The sequence below is a fragment of the Oncorhynchus gorbuscha genome, linkage group LG04 (genome assembly GCF_021184085.1).
Source record: "Oncorhynchus gorbuscha isolate QuinsamMale2020 ecotype Even-year linkage group LG04, OgorEven_v1.0, whole genome shotgun sequence".
Lineage (NCBI taxonomy): Eukaryota > Metazoa > Chordata > Actinopteri > Salmoniformes > Salmonidae > Oncorhynchus > Oncorhynchus gorbuscha.
Genome location: NC_060176.1, coordinates 9,742,240 through 9,762,212, shown reverse-complemented (window position 1 = coordinate 9,762,212; position 19,973 = coordinate 9,742,240). Strand labels below are relative to the sequence as shown.

The 19,973-nt window shown below is 44.9% G+C and overlaps 1 protein-coding gene and 1 long non-coding RNA gene across 6 annotated transcripts; one reads left to right on the top strand and one right to left on the bottom strand.

The window, feature by feature from the left end:
* Positions 1-676: 676 nt before the first annotated feature.
* On the bottom strand, positions 677-5,229 carry ric3a (RIC3 acetylcholine receptor chaperone a). 4 transcript variants are annotated; one of them, XM_046345746.1, is made up of 6 exons: positions 4,802-5,229; positions 4,158-4,393; positions 3,866-3,950; positions 2,974-3,067; positions 2,045-2,202; positions 677-1,833 (listed from the first exon to the last, which is right to left on the bottom strand). In XM_046345746.1, the coding sequence occupies exons 1-6, from the start codon at positions 4,917-4,919 to the stop codon at positions 1,169-1,171; spliced, it is 1,356 nt and encodes a 451-aa protein (XP_046201702.1). In that variant the 5' UTR covers positions 4,920-5,229; the 3' UTR covers positions 677-1,168. The 4 variants fall into 4 exon arrangements, with proteins under 4 accessions (XP_046201702.1, XP_046201704.1, XP_046201703.1 ...); XM_046345748.1 differs by having other exon boundaries at positions 2,045-2,199; XM_046345747.1 differs by having other exon boundaries at positions 2,974-3,064.
* Positions 5,214-19,648, top strand: LOC124033633. 2 transcript variants are annotated; one of them, XR_006838422.1, is made up of 5 exons: positions 5,214-5,318; positions 5,448-5,599; positions 18,321-18,372; positions 18,490-18,634; positions 19,101-19,648. It is a non-coding gene; the product is annotated as an uncharacterized LOC124033633 (long non-coding RNA). The 2 variants fall into 2 exon arrangements; XR_006838421.1 differs by lacking the exon at positions 5,214-5,318 and having other exon boundaries at positions 5,325-5,599.
* The last annotated feature ends 325 nt before the right edge of the window (positions 19,649-19,973 follow it).

Genomic DNA, 19,973 nt, shown 5'->3' with positions numbered 1-19,973 from the left:
TGTCAAAGGGCAGTAGACTGGATTCAAACCTATGCTGATAATGTAGAAATGTGCTGGAGGCTGTGACATTACCATTAGACCACCTGGCCACTCTCCACATTTTTTGAGAGGCAAAAACATTTCACAAAATATATGAAACTATTTTATATTTTATGGATATTAACTGTAAAATGAAGGCAAACAACAATCTCCGAGGCAGCTCAATGCAAGTTATGAAAAAAGGCTCTTTAATCAACCATGATATTCCTGTTTCTTAGTGATGTGTTCTAACTCGTCTGAATTTTTAGGCAAACTGCTGAGATCCTTGCAGAAAAAAAATACTGTGCTTTTCATAACAAGTTTCTTTGTGTCCAAGAAACAAGGCCCTTTCATTCTATGAGTGTGTTTAGTACTGTTTCACTGTAATGTAAAATGTGTACATTGTTCAATATACAGTGTTTGTAAACACACAGTTCTGATTATGAAAAAAATAAAACTCAAATGAGTCAAACCTGTCATTAGTTAAACAAGTCACATGCACCCACAGCACTATGTATACTCTGACTGAACCCCTGAGATGTGTATGAAGTGATGATATGGTCATAGAAGGACAATAGACTGCTAGGACAGTGGACAGTGTCTGAGGACAGTGGTAGTACAGTGTATTCAACAGGAAAACAGGAGATTCAGATCCAACTCATGGACAATTCATTTTTTATTACGGATACATTCTGGGCTTAATAGTTGCTGGTTTGAATTTTTATATGACCTTTTAATATATTTGAGATACAAAAGCTGGATTTTAAATGAGTAAAACAGAGGTAGATTATTCATGTGGGTCCCTGCTCTCTCTGTTTACAATCTATCCCAGAGGATACCAGGGTCTACAATGCTTGACTGCCATATTGGAATAAGGTTAGAGTCAGATAGTTTGATGTCTGTCATCAAAGGACATGGTGAATTGTAGGTAAATGGTTTTCTTTAAAGCAGCATGAATATTAGGGTATTAGGTAGTCTAGTTAGGATCACAAAATTCACCCATTCATCTTGTCTTGGGACACAAGGAGACAGGATAGAAAACGGGGATTTGCATAAGGAGAGGTACATTCTTGGGAATATTCAAAACACTCAGTAAGGTCAAAGGGCTAGGGAGTTTAGGATGAGCTAGTTTCCTTATTGACTCTGCCCACTATGTCTCTCTCCTGTTCCTCATCCTGAGAAAACTCCCAATCCCCAGCTCCCCAGCCATATCTGGTGGGGTGAAGCTGTCTGTCTCTTCAGACTGAGACAGTAGAATGTACTCTTCTTCTTCCATCGCTTCTTCTGCTTCTGCCTCTGGATTACTACAGACATCACAACTAAAACAGAGAGCCTCGGCCTCCATCAGTGGGTCTTCTTCATCACCTACTTCCTCCTCTGTCTCATCCACTTGCTCCTCCTTCTCTTCTTCAACTTCCTCCTCCTCTTCCTCTTCCTTCTCATCCTCTTCTTCCTCATCCTCTTCTTCCTCCTCTTTCACCTCTTCATACCTATATTCATAGACCGTATCCTGCTTAGGGTAGTGAAACACATCTTTGTGATCGCTGAATCTGATTTGCTTTTTTACTCTGCTGGGACTACTACCATTTTCTTCCAATCCTCCTTCAGGTGGCAGGGGCAGGCGGACCTGCAGCTCCTCCTCCTCCGTGTCATCTTCTAGATCATCCTCCTCATCTACCACCTCCTCAGCCAGGGCCTCAGCAGTGGGTATCTCTGAGTCAGCAGCAGGCTCCTCCTGGATGGTGATGGGGTCATAACTGCCGCTGCGTCTGCCACCGGGCTCCTCATACTGGGGGTAGGTCTCCTCAGGGTAGCCTGGAGAGAGAGACAGACATGGAATGACAGGGACACTCTACCAGAGGGGACAATCATAATATCAACTGTCTCAGACCGTCTTACTTACCTTTTCCACTTAACCTATGTCATAGTTCTACAGAAGTACAGTAAATAATACTCAAAGCCTGGTGAATATTATTTTCTGTGTGGTGACTGAGAGGAGCCTGCCTGCTGTGTTGTGTTAACCTACCCTCCCAGTCAGCTGTGTAGGGCACCATCTCAGCCTCCATCTCAGGTGTGGCCCCCTCCATAAGTCGTACCTCCTGCATCACCCGGCTGATCTTGCTCAGCTTCCGCAGTAACTTCTCCTCCTGCTTTGATGCTCTTCTAACCTTGCTGCTAGTCCTGCTGCATGCCACCAGAGAGCAGCAGAGATGAGGGGAAAGAAAAGGGGCCTCAATTAATACCAATGCAGTCCTTCTCCCATTCATACCACAGTGCTTTCATTCTGATCAATCGTTATCTATAGCCTGGAGATTATTCATTTCTGCTTTGCTCATGATAACATTTTTTGCCTTCCTGCAACACTTTCACAGATTACAAATGGTATGTCAAACACATTTAAATGGAGTAGCTAAACACTGCCTCTAGGATGAGCAATATTAAGAAGTTATTGTGAAGAGGTGAACAATGGCATGCAGAAATTAGTAATAGAGAGAATTTAATAGCTGAGATTTGTCCTGAAAGGAGATATGTCTCAAAGTATTGGAAATCTACTCCTGTATTGGGAAAAAGGAAGAGACACTAACTGCACGTTATTGATCTAATATACCCCTTTATTAAGAAAGATGAGAGTGAATATTGTTATGTTATTGGAGATTGAATATTCACCTTCCATGGATGGTGGCCCCAATCTCTGTAAATCAGGAGGCTTTTAAATGTACATGCTTTCCTTCAAGTTGCATCAAATACAATCTTCATGAAGTACAAAATATACACTTGCATGAAAAGGCACATGAGCAAAGGAATACCTGAATATGGGAGAGTTAATCAAAGAATTTGCCCTTTCATTTTTGTGGCGTCCACCCTGATTTATCCCTGAAATGGAGTAATTTATTTGGCTCATCTTAGATCTGGGCTGTGATAAGTGGTGTGTAAATGGAAATATGGGATGTTTACCTGTCAGGAGTGCTGCTCCTTCTGGAGACGATTCTCTCCATCACTCTCTCGGTCTCCAGCAGCTTCTCCTGAAGCTGGGCCAGCTCATCATCTGCTGGGAGGGAAACATGGCAGTCAGGGACGTAAAGAGCAAACTCATGCATGGACGAACACACACCATATCTAGAGTTGCTTTCCAATGTTGCAGAAAGCCTTGAGATTCAACATTCACTCAGTACGTTCAGTACTACACATTCAATACTCAGTATTCATTTGAATCAACCATAGTGACTCAATGTTTCTTAATAATGGAAGGTGAGAGTGGCATTGACACACAGGACATGAATAGATTTCTATGCTGTTCCTGTCACATTGTCCCCCACCCCCTTGGCATTCATTTGATGAATGGAGCTAAACCTCTTAGTGCTGATCCAAAATACATGCAGTTAATTGGTATTAGACACTGCTGGGCTGAAACAACATTACTTCTCATTGCTAATCCAGGTCTAACAAAGGCAGGGAACAAAGCTTCCTGTAAATTGGACAGGATCCTAATCTACTTTATCACGGAGTTGCTTAAATTGGAGCTACTGATACATTCTGCAGGGGCCCTGACAAATGGAACGATCAAAACAATGAGGAAGTTGATTGAAAATAAGCCCTCAAAGTAATGAAAGAGGTGACTGTTAGAAAGGAGCTCATTTGTCAGATGAAATTTCTTCTCGCAGGGTGAGCTATATCCTGCATTAGTCTTTCATCAGGGTGAATCATAATGGACTGTAGAACCTAAATGGTGTGTGTGTTAGGGAGGTCAGGACTCTTATCAACTGCACTGAGATAAAAGGCACATCATATACATCATCGTGTCATTCACAATGGCCTAGCTATTAATGATGTGATGCGGTCTACTTACTCCTCTTCTTCTGCCAAGCTTCAGATGACATTGTAGGAAATCGGCATACCAGTTTAGTACTTTTTCCTTTAGGCCTAGTTGTCATCTGTGAATACAACAATGCATTTATGGTATGCACACATTGTAATGTACTGGATGCACTGGACTCCTAGCCAGTATAGGTATTACATGGATGCTGTCAAAAACTGTAATAAAGTTTACATCCCTGCCTGCATGTATGATAACACCCCTTCTAAATAGTTTGTCTATCCATTTGACTGAGCCAGTCTAGGGTGGACATTGTGCAGCTTACCTTAAATATGATGAAGAGGATGTAGAGTAGGATTCCAAATCCGTAGATGGGAATGGCCTGGCTGATCAGATTGGATTTAGTGGCTCCTCGGATCTGAAGTGTGCCCATGCCTTTGGCTTTAGCCAGGACCTCAGGGCTGTGGGGCCCCGAGTCATGAGTCCCCTCCATCCACTGTCCGAGGTCCTCCTCTGGCATCTGTAGGCGATGCATCACGGGACGATAATACCCAGGACCAACTAGGAATGAGAGCAGAGAGCACTGATCAACACACTAGGAAGAAGCCTGCAGAGTTCAATGGTATGCATTGAACTCTGCAGTGGTATCCTCAAGCAATGGTATCCTCAAGGGCAATGAGGAGTAGAACACAGAGGATAACCTTCTAGACTAAATATATGCATACACCCTGATGATAACAAAATGGTATGCTATAATAACTTGCAGTTGTAGGCTATTGGTAAAACGCATGGACATATGAAATGCTGTATTCGATAGTTCCATGCCGTTACGTATTATACATTATCTAGCTTTGCTGGCAGGTTTGCAGATGGCTAGAACGATATGCAAAATATGGAATTATCTTCCAAGCATCAAAGCCGAGCTGCACATCAACAAGAGAACGGATCAGTGATAAGCTGCTGCCTTACCCTCGGGCTGCCCTACATCCTTCTTCCCTCTCGGTAAAAGCATTTTGGGAAGGAATAACGAAACACAGAGGACAGAGCAGGAAATCAGAGTAACCTTCTGCAGAGTAGTCATCGACATTTTGTCACAGATAAACTGTCCCAGAGATATCAGAGAAAGGAGTATTTCTGGCTGTACATTAAGCCTCTGGTCGTCACTAGTTACCACAACCACAAAGTCATAATTATGGCTACACCCCGCCCATTTCTAACATTTTTCTTCTTAAAATCTGATTTTAAACCTAACCGTAACCACACTGCTAACCTTACGCCTAGCTGTAAATATAGCCCAAAAAGCGAATTTTTACGATATCGTCCATTTTCGACTCTGTAGCTGTGGTAACTAGTGGAAACGCCAAACCTCCTGCATCCTTCCTGATTTTACAGCTCGACGGAAGTGACCTATTTTGGTTTTGGCTTTGTGATTGGTGTATTTTACAGTTTACTTTAGTCATGACTAGAAGGCTTTTGTCAAATTAACGTAAGATTTTACATTTCGTAGCAGGTTAGGAGAATTTACGCAGCAGATTAAGATTAGGAAAAGGGTTAGCTAAAATGTTAATAATATATACTTTGGTCGTTCATTTGACAAATACTTTATTCTATCTAGCAATTCCTTGCTTGCAGTCTCATCCACGAGAGTCATCATCCGCGGTCCAACAAAGTAGGCCCTACCGTGTAATTCTCAAGATTTCCATCAGATGGCAGTGCAGGTTTAGCTATTGGAAAGGACCGCTGCCGCTACCTCGCTCTTCAACCAAGGTGAGCCACGAATTGAGGAGCAAATACAATTGGTCAGATTTATGCAACTAATTTACCAATCACATGATGTTTTGATTTGTATTCGAAACGTGATTGCTCCATGAACCCACAGGAGGCCATTTGAAATGTATAAAACCATCCTTAATTTTCTTGATCTGTAATCTAATTCTAATGTAGGCTGATCAATGTGGGTTGAGCAATAGGGAGGACAGGCTCATTATAATGTCTGTTTTTAGACTCAATTGGGCAATGCAATTTTTCCCCTTGCCCTTTAGTGTAATACTTTTTGAATCCCTTCAGTATGATAAAACAACCTGTATGTCGAAACCTTTGCAGTTTTGACCACAGCCCTTGCCTGTCTCAGGTACCCCATTGAAGTTTACATTTGAAATGGTTAGGCCAGCCAGGCCTGGGCAACTCCAGTCCTCGGGGGCCTGATTGGTGTCACACTTTTGCCCCAACCCCAGCTAACACTCGATTCCATAATCAACTAATCATGATCTTCAGTTAAAAATGCAATTAGTTTAAATTAGGTGTGTTTGCTAGAGATGGGGGAAAAGTGTAACCGCAAGCCCCCGAGGACTGGAAATATCCAGGCGAGCTGGGTTATGGTTTAGGGTAGGAACGTCACACAGATCCCAGATAGCACTGACCGTCTCAGCTATTGGCATTTGTAATCAAGAGCGGGGTCAGTAACATTGAGTATAAAGATGGCTGTTTCTGTTAGGCCTGTAAATTCCATTTACCATGGCATAGGCTAGGCGGTACAGGGAGGACGGTCGAGCGGCCTATTATATTCCGAATTAAGAGCAGTAGGCCAGATTGTAAATATTTATGACAAGTCTCCCAACAAAATACTTACCCTACTCTAAACTTTACAGATATTGTTCCATATACAGTAGTTGATATTTCACATAGGCCTACAGTATCAGTCCTTCAGGAATATTGACAAAGGTCTCCCTGAGACAATGTTAGTCTAATCTCATTACCAAAGTTGGCCTACAGTAATTGTTTTCATTGTGCAATTATAATTGCCCAGAATGATTTATTTTATGTGATAGTTTTGTGACCTGCGTAGGCGAAGCTAGCAGAGTTTAGTCCACTAAAGCTAGTGTCCAATAGACCTTGATTAGGGCCCACTCACTTTGTTTTATGAGTGTGAATGTATAGTTTAGCCACATGAGGTCTGTACATAGATTTATTAAAGCAATTACATTTTCCCTGAAAGGTTACATTTTGAGAAGGCATGCAAAGAAAGAAAACAATTGCAGTAATATCACTCTGAAGGTTGCCACCCTGTCTCTACATTTACATTTACATTTAAGTCATTTAGCAGACGCTCTTATCCAGAGCGACTTACAAATTGGTGCATTCACCTTATGACATCCAGTGGGACAGTCACTTAACAATAGTGCATCTAAAACTTAGGGGGGGGTGGGGTGAGAGGGATTACTTAACCTATCCTAGGTATTCCTTAAAGAGGTGGGGTTTCAGGTGTCTCCGGAAGGTGGTGATTGACTCCGCTGTCCTGGCGTCGTGAGGGAGTTTGTTCCACCATTGGGGGGCCAGGGCAGCGAACAGTTTTGACTGGGCTGAGCGGGAGCTGTACTTCCTCAGTGGTAGGGAGGCGAGCAGGCCAGAGGTGGATGAACGCAGTGCCCTTGTTTGGGTGTAGGGCCTGATCAGAGCCTGGAGGTACTGAGGTGCCGTTCCCCTCACAGCTCCGTAGGCAAGCACCATGGTCTTGTAGCGGATGCGAGCTTCAACTGGAAGCCAGTGGAGAGAACGGAGGAGCGGGGTGACGTGAGAGAACTTGGGAAGGTTGAACACCAGACGGGCTGCGGCGTTCTGGATGAGTTGAAGGGGTTTAATGGCACAGGCAGGGAGCCCAGCCAACAGCGAGTTGCAGTAATCCAGACGGGAGATGACAAGTGCCTGGATTAGGACCTGCGCCGCTTCCTGTGTGAGGCAGGGTCGTACTCTGCGGATGTTGTAGAGCATGAACCTACAGGAACGGGCCACCGCCTTGATGTTAGTTGAGAACGACAGGGTGTTGTCCAGGATCACGCCAAGGTTCTTGGCGCTCTGGGAGGAGGACACAATGGAGTTGTCGACCGTGATGGCAGTCTGTCATTGATCTCAGGCAGGCCGCATCAAAATACCTCCTGCAATGTGGTTTGGGAACACAAAGTAATCCTTGAACTTCACGCTTAGATTATAAACATAAAACACTCAGATCATGTCCCCGTTAGTGTGAACTGCATGGCCAGCATGGAATCAATGTACAGGAGCTCTCACAGACATCTTTTGCTTAGCTTTATTCAAGATATTATAATTTTCCAATGTGCCGTTAAAGTCAAACCTTTATAGATCTTACCAATATTCGTGTTGAAATTAAATTAAGTGAATCAAATCAAATGTATTTATAAAAAGCCCTTCCTACATCACCTAATATCTCAAAGTGCTGTACAGAAACCCAGCCTAAAACCCCAAACAGCAAGCAATGCAGGTGTAGAAGCACGGTGGCTAGGAATAACTCCATAGAAAGGCCAAAACCTAGGAAGAAACCTAGAGAGGAACCAGGCTATGAGGGGTGGCCAGTCCTCTTCTGGCTGTACCGGGTGGAGATTATAACAGAACATGGCCAAGATGTTCTAATGTTCATAAATTACCAGCATGGTCAAATAATAATAATCACAGTAGTTGTCGAGGGTGCATCAAGTCAGCACCTCAGGAGTAAATGTCAGTTGGCTTTTCATAGCCGATCATTAAGAGTATCTCTACCGCTCCTGCTGTCTCTAAAGAGTTGAAAACAGCAGGTCTGGGACAGGTAGCACGTCCGGTGAACAGGTCAGGGTTCCATAGCCGCAGGCAGAACAGTTGAAACTGGAGCAGCAGCACGGCTAGGTGGACTGGGGACAGCAAGGAGCCAACCCAGACAGGAAGATCACATCAGTGACTCAACCCACTCAAGTGACGCACCCCTCCTAGGGACTGCATGAAAAAGCACCAGTAAGCCAGTAAGTGACTCAGCCCCTGTAATAGGGTTAGAGGCAGAGAATCCCAGTGGAGAGAGGGGAACCGGCCAGGCAGAGACAGCAAGGGCGGTTCGTTGCTCCAGAGCCTTTCCATTCACCTTCACACCCCTGGGCCAGACAACACTCAATCATATGACCTACTGAAGAGATGAGTCTTCAGTAAAGACTTAAAGGTTGAGACCGAGTCTACGACTCTCACATGTGTAGGCAGACCATCCATAAAAATGGAGCTCTATAGGAGAAAGCCCTGCCTCCAGGTGTTTGCTTGGAAATTCCAGGGACAATTAGGAGGCCTGCATCTTGTGACCGTAGCGTACGTGTAGGTATGTACGGCAGGACCAAATCAGAGAGATAAGTAGGAGCAAGCCCATGTAATGCTTTGTAGATTAGCAGTAAAACCTTGAAATGAGCCCTTGCCTTAACAGGAAGCCAGTGTAGGGAGGCTAGCACTGGAGTAATATGATCAAATTTTGGGGTTCTAGTCAGGATTCTAGCAGCCGTATTTAGCACTAACTGAAGTTTATTTAGTGCTTTATCCAGGTAGCCGGAAAGTAACGCCTTGCAGTAGTCTAACCTATAAGTAACAAAAGCAGGGATTCATTTTTCTGCATCATTTTTGGACAGAAAGTTTCTGATTTTTGCAATGTTACGTAGATGGGAAAAAAGCTGTCCTTGAAACAGTCTTGATATGTTTGTCAAAAGAGAGATTAGGGTCCAGAGTAACACCTTCACAGTTTTATTTGAGACGACTGTATAACCATCAAGATGAATTGTCATGCAGGTGAAAGAGGACCCAAAAGCGATTTAACAGAAACCGAGTTTATTCAAGTCCAAACAGAAAACGACAAATCCTGAATCCTTAACAGGAAATGTCCAAACAGGGAATAACAGAAATCCTCTAGTCTGTAGAGGGGAATAACAGGAGAAGCGGCCACAGACTGCAGGTCGCTTCGGGTAGGCGCAGGCCGTAGCTGACAGAGACACCTGCTCACACGCAGCATCTGATGAAGGCAAAAACACGACAGGACAGGGCGATACACAATCACAGCACGGTGAATTCTAAACAAGGAACCGACAGGACAGGAACGGAACACAAAGGAAGAAATAGGGACTCTAATCAGGGGAAAGGATCGGGAACAGGTGTGGGAAGACTAAATGATGATTAGGGGAATAGGAACAGCTGGGAGCAGGAACGGAACGATAGAGAGAAGAGAGAGCGAGAGAGAGAGAGGGAGGGGGAGAGAGAGGGATAGAAAGAGGGAAAGAACCTAATAAGACCAGCAGAGGGAAACGAATAGAATGGGGAGCACAGGGACAAGACATGATAATAATTGACAAACATGACAGTACCCCCCCACTCACCGAGCGCCTCCTGGCGCACTCGAGGAGGAATCCTGGCGGCAACGGAGGAAATCATCGATGAGTGAACGGTCCAGCACGTCCCGAGACGGAACCCAACTCCTCTCCTCAGGACCGTAACCCTCCCAATCCACTAAGTATTGGTGACCCCGCCCCCGAGAACGCATGTCCATGATCTTATGTACTTTGTAAATAGGTGCGCTCTCGACAAGGACGGGAGGGGGAGGGAAGACGAACGGGGGTGCGAAGAAAGGGCTTAACACAGGAGACATGGAAGACAGGATGGACGCGACGAAGATGTCGCGGAAGAAGCAGTCGCACAGCGACAGGATTGACGACCTGGGAGACACGGAACGGACCAATGAACCGCGGAGTCAACTTACGAGAAGCTGTCGTAAGAGGAAGGTTGCGAGTGGAAAGCCACACTCTCTGGCCGCAACAATACCTTGGACTCTTAATCCTGCGTTTATTGGCGGCTCTCACCGTCTGTGCCCTGTAACGGCAAAGTGCAGACCTCACCCTCCTCCAGGTGCGCTCACAACGTTGGACAAACGCTTGAGCGGAGGGAACGCTGGACTCGGCAAGCTGGGATGAGAACAGAGGAGGCTGGTAACCCAGACTACTCTGAAACGGAGATAACCCGGTAGCAGACGAAGGAAGCGAATTGTGAGCGTATTCTGCCCAGGGAGCTGTTCTGCCCAAGACGCAGGGTTTCTGAAAGAAAGGCTGCGTAGTATGCGACCAATCGTCTGATTGGCCCTCTCTGCTTGACCGTTAGACTGGGGATGAAACCCGGAAGAGAGACTGACGGACGCACCAATCAAACGACAGAACTCCCTCCAAAACTGTGACGTGAATTGCGGGCCTCTGTCTGAAACGGCGTCTAACGGGAGGCCATGAATTCTGAATACATTCTCAATAATGATTTGTGCCGTCTCCTTAGCGGAAGGAAGTTTAGCGAGGGAATGAAATGTGCCGCCTTAGAGAACCTATCGACAACCGTAAGAATCACAGTCTTCCCCGCAGACAAAGGCAGACCGGTAATGAAGTCTAAGGCGATGTGAGACCATGGTCGAGAAGGAATGGGGAGCGGTCTGAGACGACCGGCAGGAGGAGAGTTACCCGACTTAGTCTGCGCGCAGTCCGAACAAGCAGCCACGAAACGGCGCGTGTCACGCTCCTGAGTCGGCCACCAAAAGCGCTGGCGAATAGACGCAAGAGTGCCTCGAACACCGGGATGACCAGCTAACTTGGCAGAGTGAGCCCACTGAAGAACAGCCAGACGAGTGGAAACAGGAACGAAAAGGAGGTTACTAGGACAAGCGCGCGGCGACGCAGTGTGCCTGAGTGCTTGCTTAACCTGTCTTTCAATTCCCCAGACTGTTAACCCGACAACACGCCCATAAGGAAGAATCCCCTCGGGATCAGTAGAAGCCACAGAAGAACTAAACAGACGGGATAAGACATCAGGCTTGGTGTTCTTGCTACCCGGACGGTAAGAAATCACAAACTCGAAACGAGCGAAAAACAACGCCCAACGAGCTTGACGGGCATTAAGTCGTTTGGCAGAACGGATGTACTCAAGGTTCTTATGGTCTGTCCAAACGACAAAAGGAACGGTCGCCCCCTCCAACCACTGTCGCCATTCGCCTAGGGCTAAGCGGATGGCGAGCAGTTCACGGTTACCCACATCATAGTTGCGCTCAGATGGCGACAGGCGATGAGAAAAATAAGCGCAAGGATGAACCTTATCGTCAGACTGGAAGCGCTGGGATAGAATGGCTCCCACGCCTACCTCTGAAGCGTCAACCTCGACAATGAATTGTCTAGTGACGTCAGGAGTAACGAGGATAGGAGCGGACGTAAAACGTTCTTTTAGAAGATCAAAAGCTCCCTGGGCGGAACCGGACCACTTAAAACACGTCTTGACAGAAGTAAGAGCTGTGAGAGGGGCAGCAACTTGACCGAAATTACGAATGAAACGCCGATAGAAATTAGCGAAACCTAAAAAGCGCTGCAACTCGACACGTGACCTTGGAACGGGCCAATCACTGACAGCTTGGACCTTAGCGGAATCCATCTGAATGCCTTCAGCGGAAATAACGGAACCGAGAAAAGTAACGGAGGAGACATGAAAAGAGCACTTCTCAGCCTTTACGTAGAGACAATTCTCTAAAAGGCGCTGTAGAACACGTCGAACGTGCTGAACATGAATCTCGAGTGACGGAGAAAAAATCAGGATATCGTCAAGATAGACAAAAACAAAGATGTTCAGCATGTCTCTCAGAACATCATTAACTAATGCCTGAAAAACAGCTGGCGCATTGGCGAGACCGAACGGCAGAACCCGGTACTCAAAATGCCCTAACGGAGTGTTAAACGCCGTTTTCCACTCGTCCCCCTCTCTGATGCGCACGAGATGGTAAGCGTTACGAAGGTCCAACTTAGTAAAGCACCTGGCTCCCTGCAGAATCTCGAAGGCTGATGACATAAGGGGAAGCGGATAACGATTCTTAACCGTTATGTCATTCAGCCCTCGATAATCCACGCAGGGGCGCAGAGTACCGTCCTTCTTCTTAACAAAAAAAAACCCCGCCCCGGCCGGAGAGGAAGAAGGCACTATGGTACCGGCGTCAAGAGACACAGACAAATAATCCTCGAGAGCCTTACGTTCGGGAGCCGACAGAGAGTATAGTCTACCTCGAGGAGGAGTGGTCCCCGGAAGGAGATCAATACTACAATCATACGACCGGTGAGGAGGAAGGGAGTTGGCTCGGGACCGACTGAAGACCGTGCGCAGATCATGATATTCCTCCGGCACTCCTGTCAAATCGCCAGGTTCCTCCTGAGAAGTAGGGACAGAAGAAACGGGAGGGATGGCAGACATTAAACACTTCACATGACAAGAAACGTTCCAGGATAGGATAGAATTACTAGACCAATTAATAGAAGGATTATGACATACTAGCCAGGGATGACCCAAAACAACAGGTGTAAACGGTGAACGGAAAATCAAAAAAGAAATAGTCTCACTGTGGTTACCAGATACTGTGAGGGTTAAAGGTAGTGTCTCAAATCTGATACTGGGAAGATGACTACCATCTAAGGCGAACATGGGCGTAGGCTTCTCTAACTCTCTGAAAGGAATGTCATGTTTCCGAACCCATGCTTCGTCCATGAAACAACCCTCAGCCCCAGAGTCTATCAAGGCACTACATGTAGCACCCGAACCGGTCCAGCGTAGATGGACCGACAAAGTAGTACAGGATTTTGATGGAGAGACTTGAGTAGTTGCGCTCACCTGTAGCCCTCCGCTTACAGATGAGCTCTGGCTTTTACTGGACATGAATTAACAAAATGTCCAGCAACTCCGCAATAGAGGCACAGGCGGTTGGTGATCCTCCGTTCCCTCTCCTTAGTCGAGATGCGAATCCCTCCCAGCTGCATGGGCTCAGTCTCAAAGCCAGAGGAGGGAGATGGTTGCGATGCGGAGCAGGGAAACACCGTTGATGCGAGCTCTCTTCCACGAGCCCGGTGACGAAGATCTACCCGTCGTTCTATGCGGATGGCGAGAGCAATCAAAGAGTCCACATCTGAAGGAACCTCCCGGGAGAGAATCTCATCCTTAACCACTGCGTGGAGTCCCTCCAGAAAACGAGCGAGCAGCGCCGGCTCGTTCCACTCACTAGAGGCAGCAAGAGTGCGAAACTCAATAGAATAATCCGTTATGGACCGTTCACCTTGGCATAAGGAAGCCAGGACCCTAGAAGCCTCCCCACCAAAAACTGAATGGTCAAAAACCCGAATCATCTCCTCTTTAAAGTTCTGGAACTTGTTAGAGCAATCAGCCCTTGCCTCCCAGATAGCTGTGCCCCATTCTCGAGCCCGGCCAGTAAGGAGTGAAATGACGTAAGCAACCCGAGCTCTCTCTCTAGAGTATGTGTTGGGTTGGAGAGAGAACACAATCTCACACTGCGTGAGAAAGGAGCGGCACTCAGTGGGCTGCCCGGAGTAGCAAGGTGGGTTATTAACCCTAGGTTCTGGAGGCTCGGCAGGCCAGGAAGTAACAGGTGGCACGAGACGTAGACTCTGGAACTGTCCAGAGAGGTCGGAAACCTGAGCGGCCAGGTTCTCCACGGCATGGCGAGCAGCAGACAATTCCTGCTCGTGTCTGCCGAGCATGGCTCCTTGGATCTCGACGGCAGTGTAACGAGCGTCTGAAGTCGCTGGGTCCATTCCTTGGTCGGTTCCTTCTGTCATGCAGGTGAAAGAGGACCCAAAAGCGATTTAACAGAAACCGAGTTTATTCAAGTCCAAACAGAAAACGACAAATCCTGAATCCTTAACAGGAAATGTCCAAACAGGGAATAACAGAAATCCTCTAGTCTGTAGAGGGGAATAACAGGAGAAGCGGCCACAGACTGCAGGTCGCTTCGGGTAGGCGCAGGCCGTAGCTGACAGAGACACCTGCTCACACGCAGCATCTGATGAAGGCAAAAACACGACAGGACAGGGCGATACACAATCACAGCACGGTGAATTCTAAACAAGGAACCGACAGGACAGGAACGGAACACAAAGGAAGAAATAGGGACTCTAATCAGGGGAAAGGATCGGGAACAGGTGTGGGAAGACTAAATGATGATTAGGGGAATAGGAACAGCTGGGAGCAGGAACGGAACGATAGAGAGAAGAGAGAGCGAGAGAGTGAGAGAGGGAGGGGGAGAGAGAGGGATAGAAAGAGGGAAAGAACCTAATAAGACCAGCAGAGGGAAACGAATAGAATGGGGAGCACAGGGACAAGACATGATAATAATTGACAAACATGACAGAATTGTCAGATTCAACAGAAGATCTCTTTGTTTCTTGGGACCTAAAACAAGCATCTCTGTTTTGTCCGAGTTTAAAAGTAGAAAGTTTGCAGCCATCCACTTCCTTATGTCTGAAACACAGGCTTCGAACAAGGGCAATTTTGGGGCTTCACCATGTTTCATTGAAATGTACAGCTGTGTGTCATCCGCATAGCAGTGAAAGTTAACATTATGTTTTCGAATGACATCCTCAAGAGGTAAAATATATAGTGAAAACAATAGTGGTCCTAAAACGGAACCTTGAGGAACACTGACATTTACAGTTGATTTGTCAGAGGACAAACCATTCACAGAAACAAACTGATATCTTTCCGACAGATAAGATCTAAACCAGGCCAGAACTTGTCCGTGTAGAACAATTTGGGTTTCCAATCTCTCCAAAAGAATGTGGTGATCGATGGTATCAAAAGCAGCACTAAGGTCTAGGAGCACGAGGACAGATGCAGAGCCTCGGTCTGATGCCATTAAAAGGTAATTTACCACCTTCACAAGTGCAGTCTTAGTGCTATGATGGGGTCTAAAACTAGACTAAAGCATTTTGTAAACATTGTTTGTCTTCAGGAAGCCAGTGAGTTGCTGCGCAACAGCTTTTTCAATTTTTTTTGAGAGGAATGGAAGATTCGATATAGGCCGATACTTTTTTATATTTTCTGGGTCAAGGTTTGGCTTTTTCAAGAGAGGCTTTATTACTGCCACTTTTAGTGAGTTACACATCCAGTGGATAGAGAGCCGTTTATTATGTTCAACATAGCACAGGAAGCAGCTCTTTCAGTAGTTTAGTTGGAATCGGGTCCAGTATGCAGCTTGAAGGTTTAGAGGCCATGATTATTTTCATCATTGTGTCAAGAGATATAGTACTAAAACATTTGAGTGTCTCTCTTGATCCTAGGTCCTGGCAGAGTTGTGCAGACTCAGGACAACTGAGTTTTGGAGGAATACGCAGATTTAAAGAGGAGTCTGTAATTTGCTTTCTAATGATCATGATCTTTTCCTCAAATAAGTTCATGAATTTATTACTGCTGAAGTGAAAGCCATCCTCTCTTGTGGAATGCTGATTTTTAGTTAGCTTTGCGACAGTATCCATAAAGACATTTCAGATTGTTCTTATTTTCCTCAATAAAGTAGGAAAAATAGAAGTGAAAACTGCCACCAGTGTACATTATTTGCCATGCACCCACCATAATCTTTTAATCCTGGGAAACAAATATGCGTTTGTGTACCCTCTCCTGTAGGAATGGATTATGTGTAGATGATCAGTGCCAACCAGCATATGATTTGAACAGAGATTACAGATGGTTAATATGGCAGATAGCGAACGATATGCTGAGAGTTTTTGGCACCACACACACACTTACGTCAAAGTACTGTGGATGTGCCATAGCATTTAACAATATCTGGGTATTAGGGATTTTGTTCATTGTGATTCTTGGCATTAAATTGTGGGTATTTTAAAGAAAAGAGAGTTTAATTTGACCACTGTCAACCTCCCCCGATTGCACTTTTATTTTCCTATTATTCGAGTCAACTCAACTTTGAATTGGCTCAAAATGTATTTCCATATTTCCCATAATTGCAGTGTTGTTCAAATAAAACTTTGATGGTTCTCAAACCCATAAGTACACATCATGCTGTGCAATTACTCAAAACATAAAACCTGCTAATGTCAGAGTGGTGAAAATATCACAGTGTACTCCCATTTCCAAAAATCCAACTGGGAAATATTACATTTTGAATTCGACCACATGCATTCTCACAGACACATGGAAAAGCCGTTATGAGGAATGAAATACTAAGGTCTGTGGGTACATTTTGGACAGTGCCTTTGGTAATTTGCCTCTAGTTTGGACGATGCCATGCAGGAGGTATGTGTGAGAGTATGGCCAATTCACACTGCAGTGCGGCACATTGGTAATACAAGGCACTCTGCCTTTATCTGTTTACGGCACCTCTCTCTTATCCAGTCTTTAATTACTTAATTATTCTTCATTAGGCTCAATTAAAATACAATAGACTCGCTGCAGCAAAAGTCAGACAATTTCTGCTCCCTCTCAGCAGTGTACAAAGCACAACAGAGGGAGGCTGCTGTGCTTGCCCTTCTATATGTACTTGGAAAAATGAGTTTTTCATATTCCTTAGATGAAAGTCCTGGGTTCTCTTATTGTTATATTAACAGCAAAATGTAACACAGACTCTTATGAAATGTTCATGCTCCTCTATGTCTTGTGAGCAATAGATTCACATTACAATCAACACACCTTCGCCAAACAAAATTGCTTTCAGAAATGGAAATTGTTTTCTTTCTCTATATTCATGCAAGTGATTTGCTGTGCAATGTCACCTTACTCAGTGGTAGCGCGTAGCGGGCCCAGGTTTACATCAAGTTGTTTTCCCTCCCCCTCTCTCTGCCTCTGTCTAAATCAGTCAATTTATTTCCAAATTGCAAGTTGAGTGTAGGAGCAGGGGTTTTTCAGTGGTGGTGAAATATTAAATCAATGCACTCCTATATAAGGAGAAGGTTTAATTTTTTATTTGAAATTGATGGGGATGAACCTGGCTTTGAGTGTCATGAAGGACACACGGTTACAAATATCAGGCCTTTATATTCATAGAACAAAGACAGTTGTGAAAAGTGAATGAGGTGGATTAATGGAGTCGAAGGGGGATGCGGTGCTGTACAGCTAGGACAGTCCTTGAGTGGCTCTAGTGCTGCTGTTGTCAGACTTTATTTATTAGCATCACAAGAAGGACAGTTGCCACAATGCTTTGAATAATCCACTGGTAACGAATGGCCATGGGATCAAATGTAAATGTCTGCTACCTTTATTACCTCACCCAAAAACATATACAGAAGTCATTTATTTGATTTAACCTTTATTTTAACAGGAAGTTCTCTTTCACAGATGAGCCCTGTACACAGATCAATACACATCAAATATTGGTGGACACATAGAGATAGAACAACTGTTATCTATGGATGGGCATAAGTGGCCATTGCCAGCTATGACAGTAAGTGTGGTGATGATGATGAAGTAGACCTATCGTGCTGTTTCAGAGCTTGCATATGTGTCTGCGGGTTAGCTTTCAAGAGTTGTTTACACTGTAATCAGACCTGCAGCAGAGTTGTACAAGTGGTGGGACCCAACTCACTGGACGAGAGTCTACTATACAGCATCTCCACCCAGACTTTAACAACAAAGACAAAGGGAAGGCTAGCTTCTTATTCATCAACACGTTCAGATAGACGTTCATTATTGGGAAAGAAACCAGATCAGCAACAAAAAACACATCAACAAATCACGTTCTAAAAACAATTTTTGTTAGGCTACATCTGGATGCTGCAATTGTAACATCTGCTGTGACAAAAATAGTCATTCATGCTTTCTGCATTTCTTTGAATTAAATCCTGGGGAACTAAAACAAGCTGTGTTTTATTCTGTTCTGTTTGTTTCACAGAGAGGGAGAGAGAGAGAGGATAATTACAACCGCTTGGCCTATCATTTTAAAGGTAAGCCGTGGCTGATCGTCTTTTCACAGAGGGAATGAACAATTGATTAGCTTTGTTTGACATATAGAGTTACTCAGCTGTGAACTGTATCTGTGTCTTCCCCTTTGATTGTGTTAGCCCTGTGCTGGGCTCCAGAGGGGCGCGCCACCGGGGTGGAGCCGCTGCTGAAGTTCACCTGATACAACTTTGATCTTCACCAGCGGGGGTGGAGATGATATTATTTAAGGTGTCTCAGCATCTCCATGGCATTGCGCTGTGTGAGGTACACAGTGAAATTTCAGGTTTATTTGCGCTATGCTGGATGTGTGCCCTTTCTCGCAAGTGCACACACACACACTCACACACACACACACACACACACACACACACACACACACACACACACACACACACACACACACACACACACACACACACACACACACACACACACACACACACACACACACACACACACACACACACACACACACACACACACACACACACACACACACACACACACACACACACACACACCCTAAACACAAACACACAGATCATTGAACCCACCTTGGTTCTGCTCCATCAGGGTTTTGCCCACAGCTCAGTGTGCACACACTTTGGCTGGAGAAACATGCCTGCAGGTACCTCTATCAGTACTGGAGGGCCTCAGGGCTAGTGCAGCACAGGTAATATACAGTCTTTGTCTATATGTTCACTCATCCTCTCTGTCTGTCTGATTCCAGGACTCCCTCTGCCATGTTGGTGAAATGGTGAATCACAGAGTGCTGAAGCTGTGTAGCTGCTGGCCTAAGAGCCTACTGGACATAGTGAGGAGAGGAGAGTCTTTGTTATGGATGACCACAGACTGTTCTCATTTATCACCTATATACTGTTATACTATATGTGGCCCTTAAAGCATCTCAACCAGCTGAAATAGGCTGACTCAAAGGAATACAGTATCTCAAAGCTTAGACTTTCTGTTATACAGTAGGCTCATGTAATATACTGTAGCTCTGCTGGTCATTTTCTGTTGTGATGCCACTTGGTAAATTAAAAAAATTTTTTTACCTTTTACCTTTATGATATGCATTCTTTGCTGTCGCATTCATGAAGAAGACGATGTTGATGCCATTTACATTAAAAATGTCTGGCATCAACATAGAAACTAAAACAAAGCATAAGAGACAACATACATTCTCTCTGGTAATTACATGAATCACATACTGTATGTATTCTGATTCACTGTATATTCAGCTATGTTTATGATTGCGATTAATAAAGCATCTTTCTGTTGGAGCTTAAAGAAGTCATAATGTTTCATTTCCAGTCAACAATATGCTAGTGTTTTCTTATCAGTACTGGAATAGGGCAAATCAGCTGAATAGTATGTCGGGTACATTGACTGTATTGAATGTGTAATCAAACACTCTGAGTGTTTGTGTTAGTCTCAGATAAGATACCACTGTTGAAATATGACAAACAGGTCCAAACATTACAGAGCATGTTTTGTCGTTTCCTAATAGATGTTTTTATCTCATTATATCAGATAATAGAGAGCATTTACACCATGCACTACAAGGACCTGTAGAATGGAAGCTGGCATTTTGGGGAGTGTT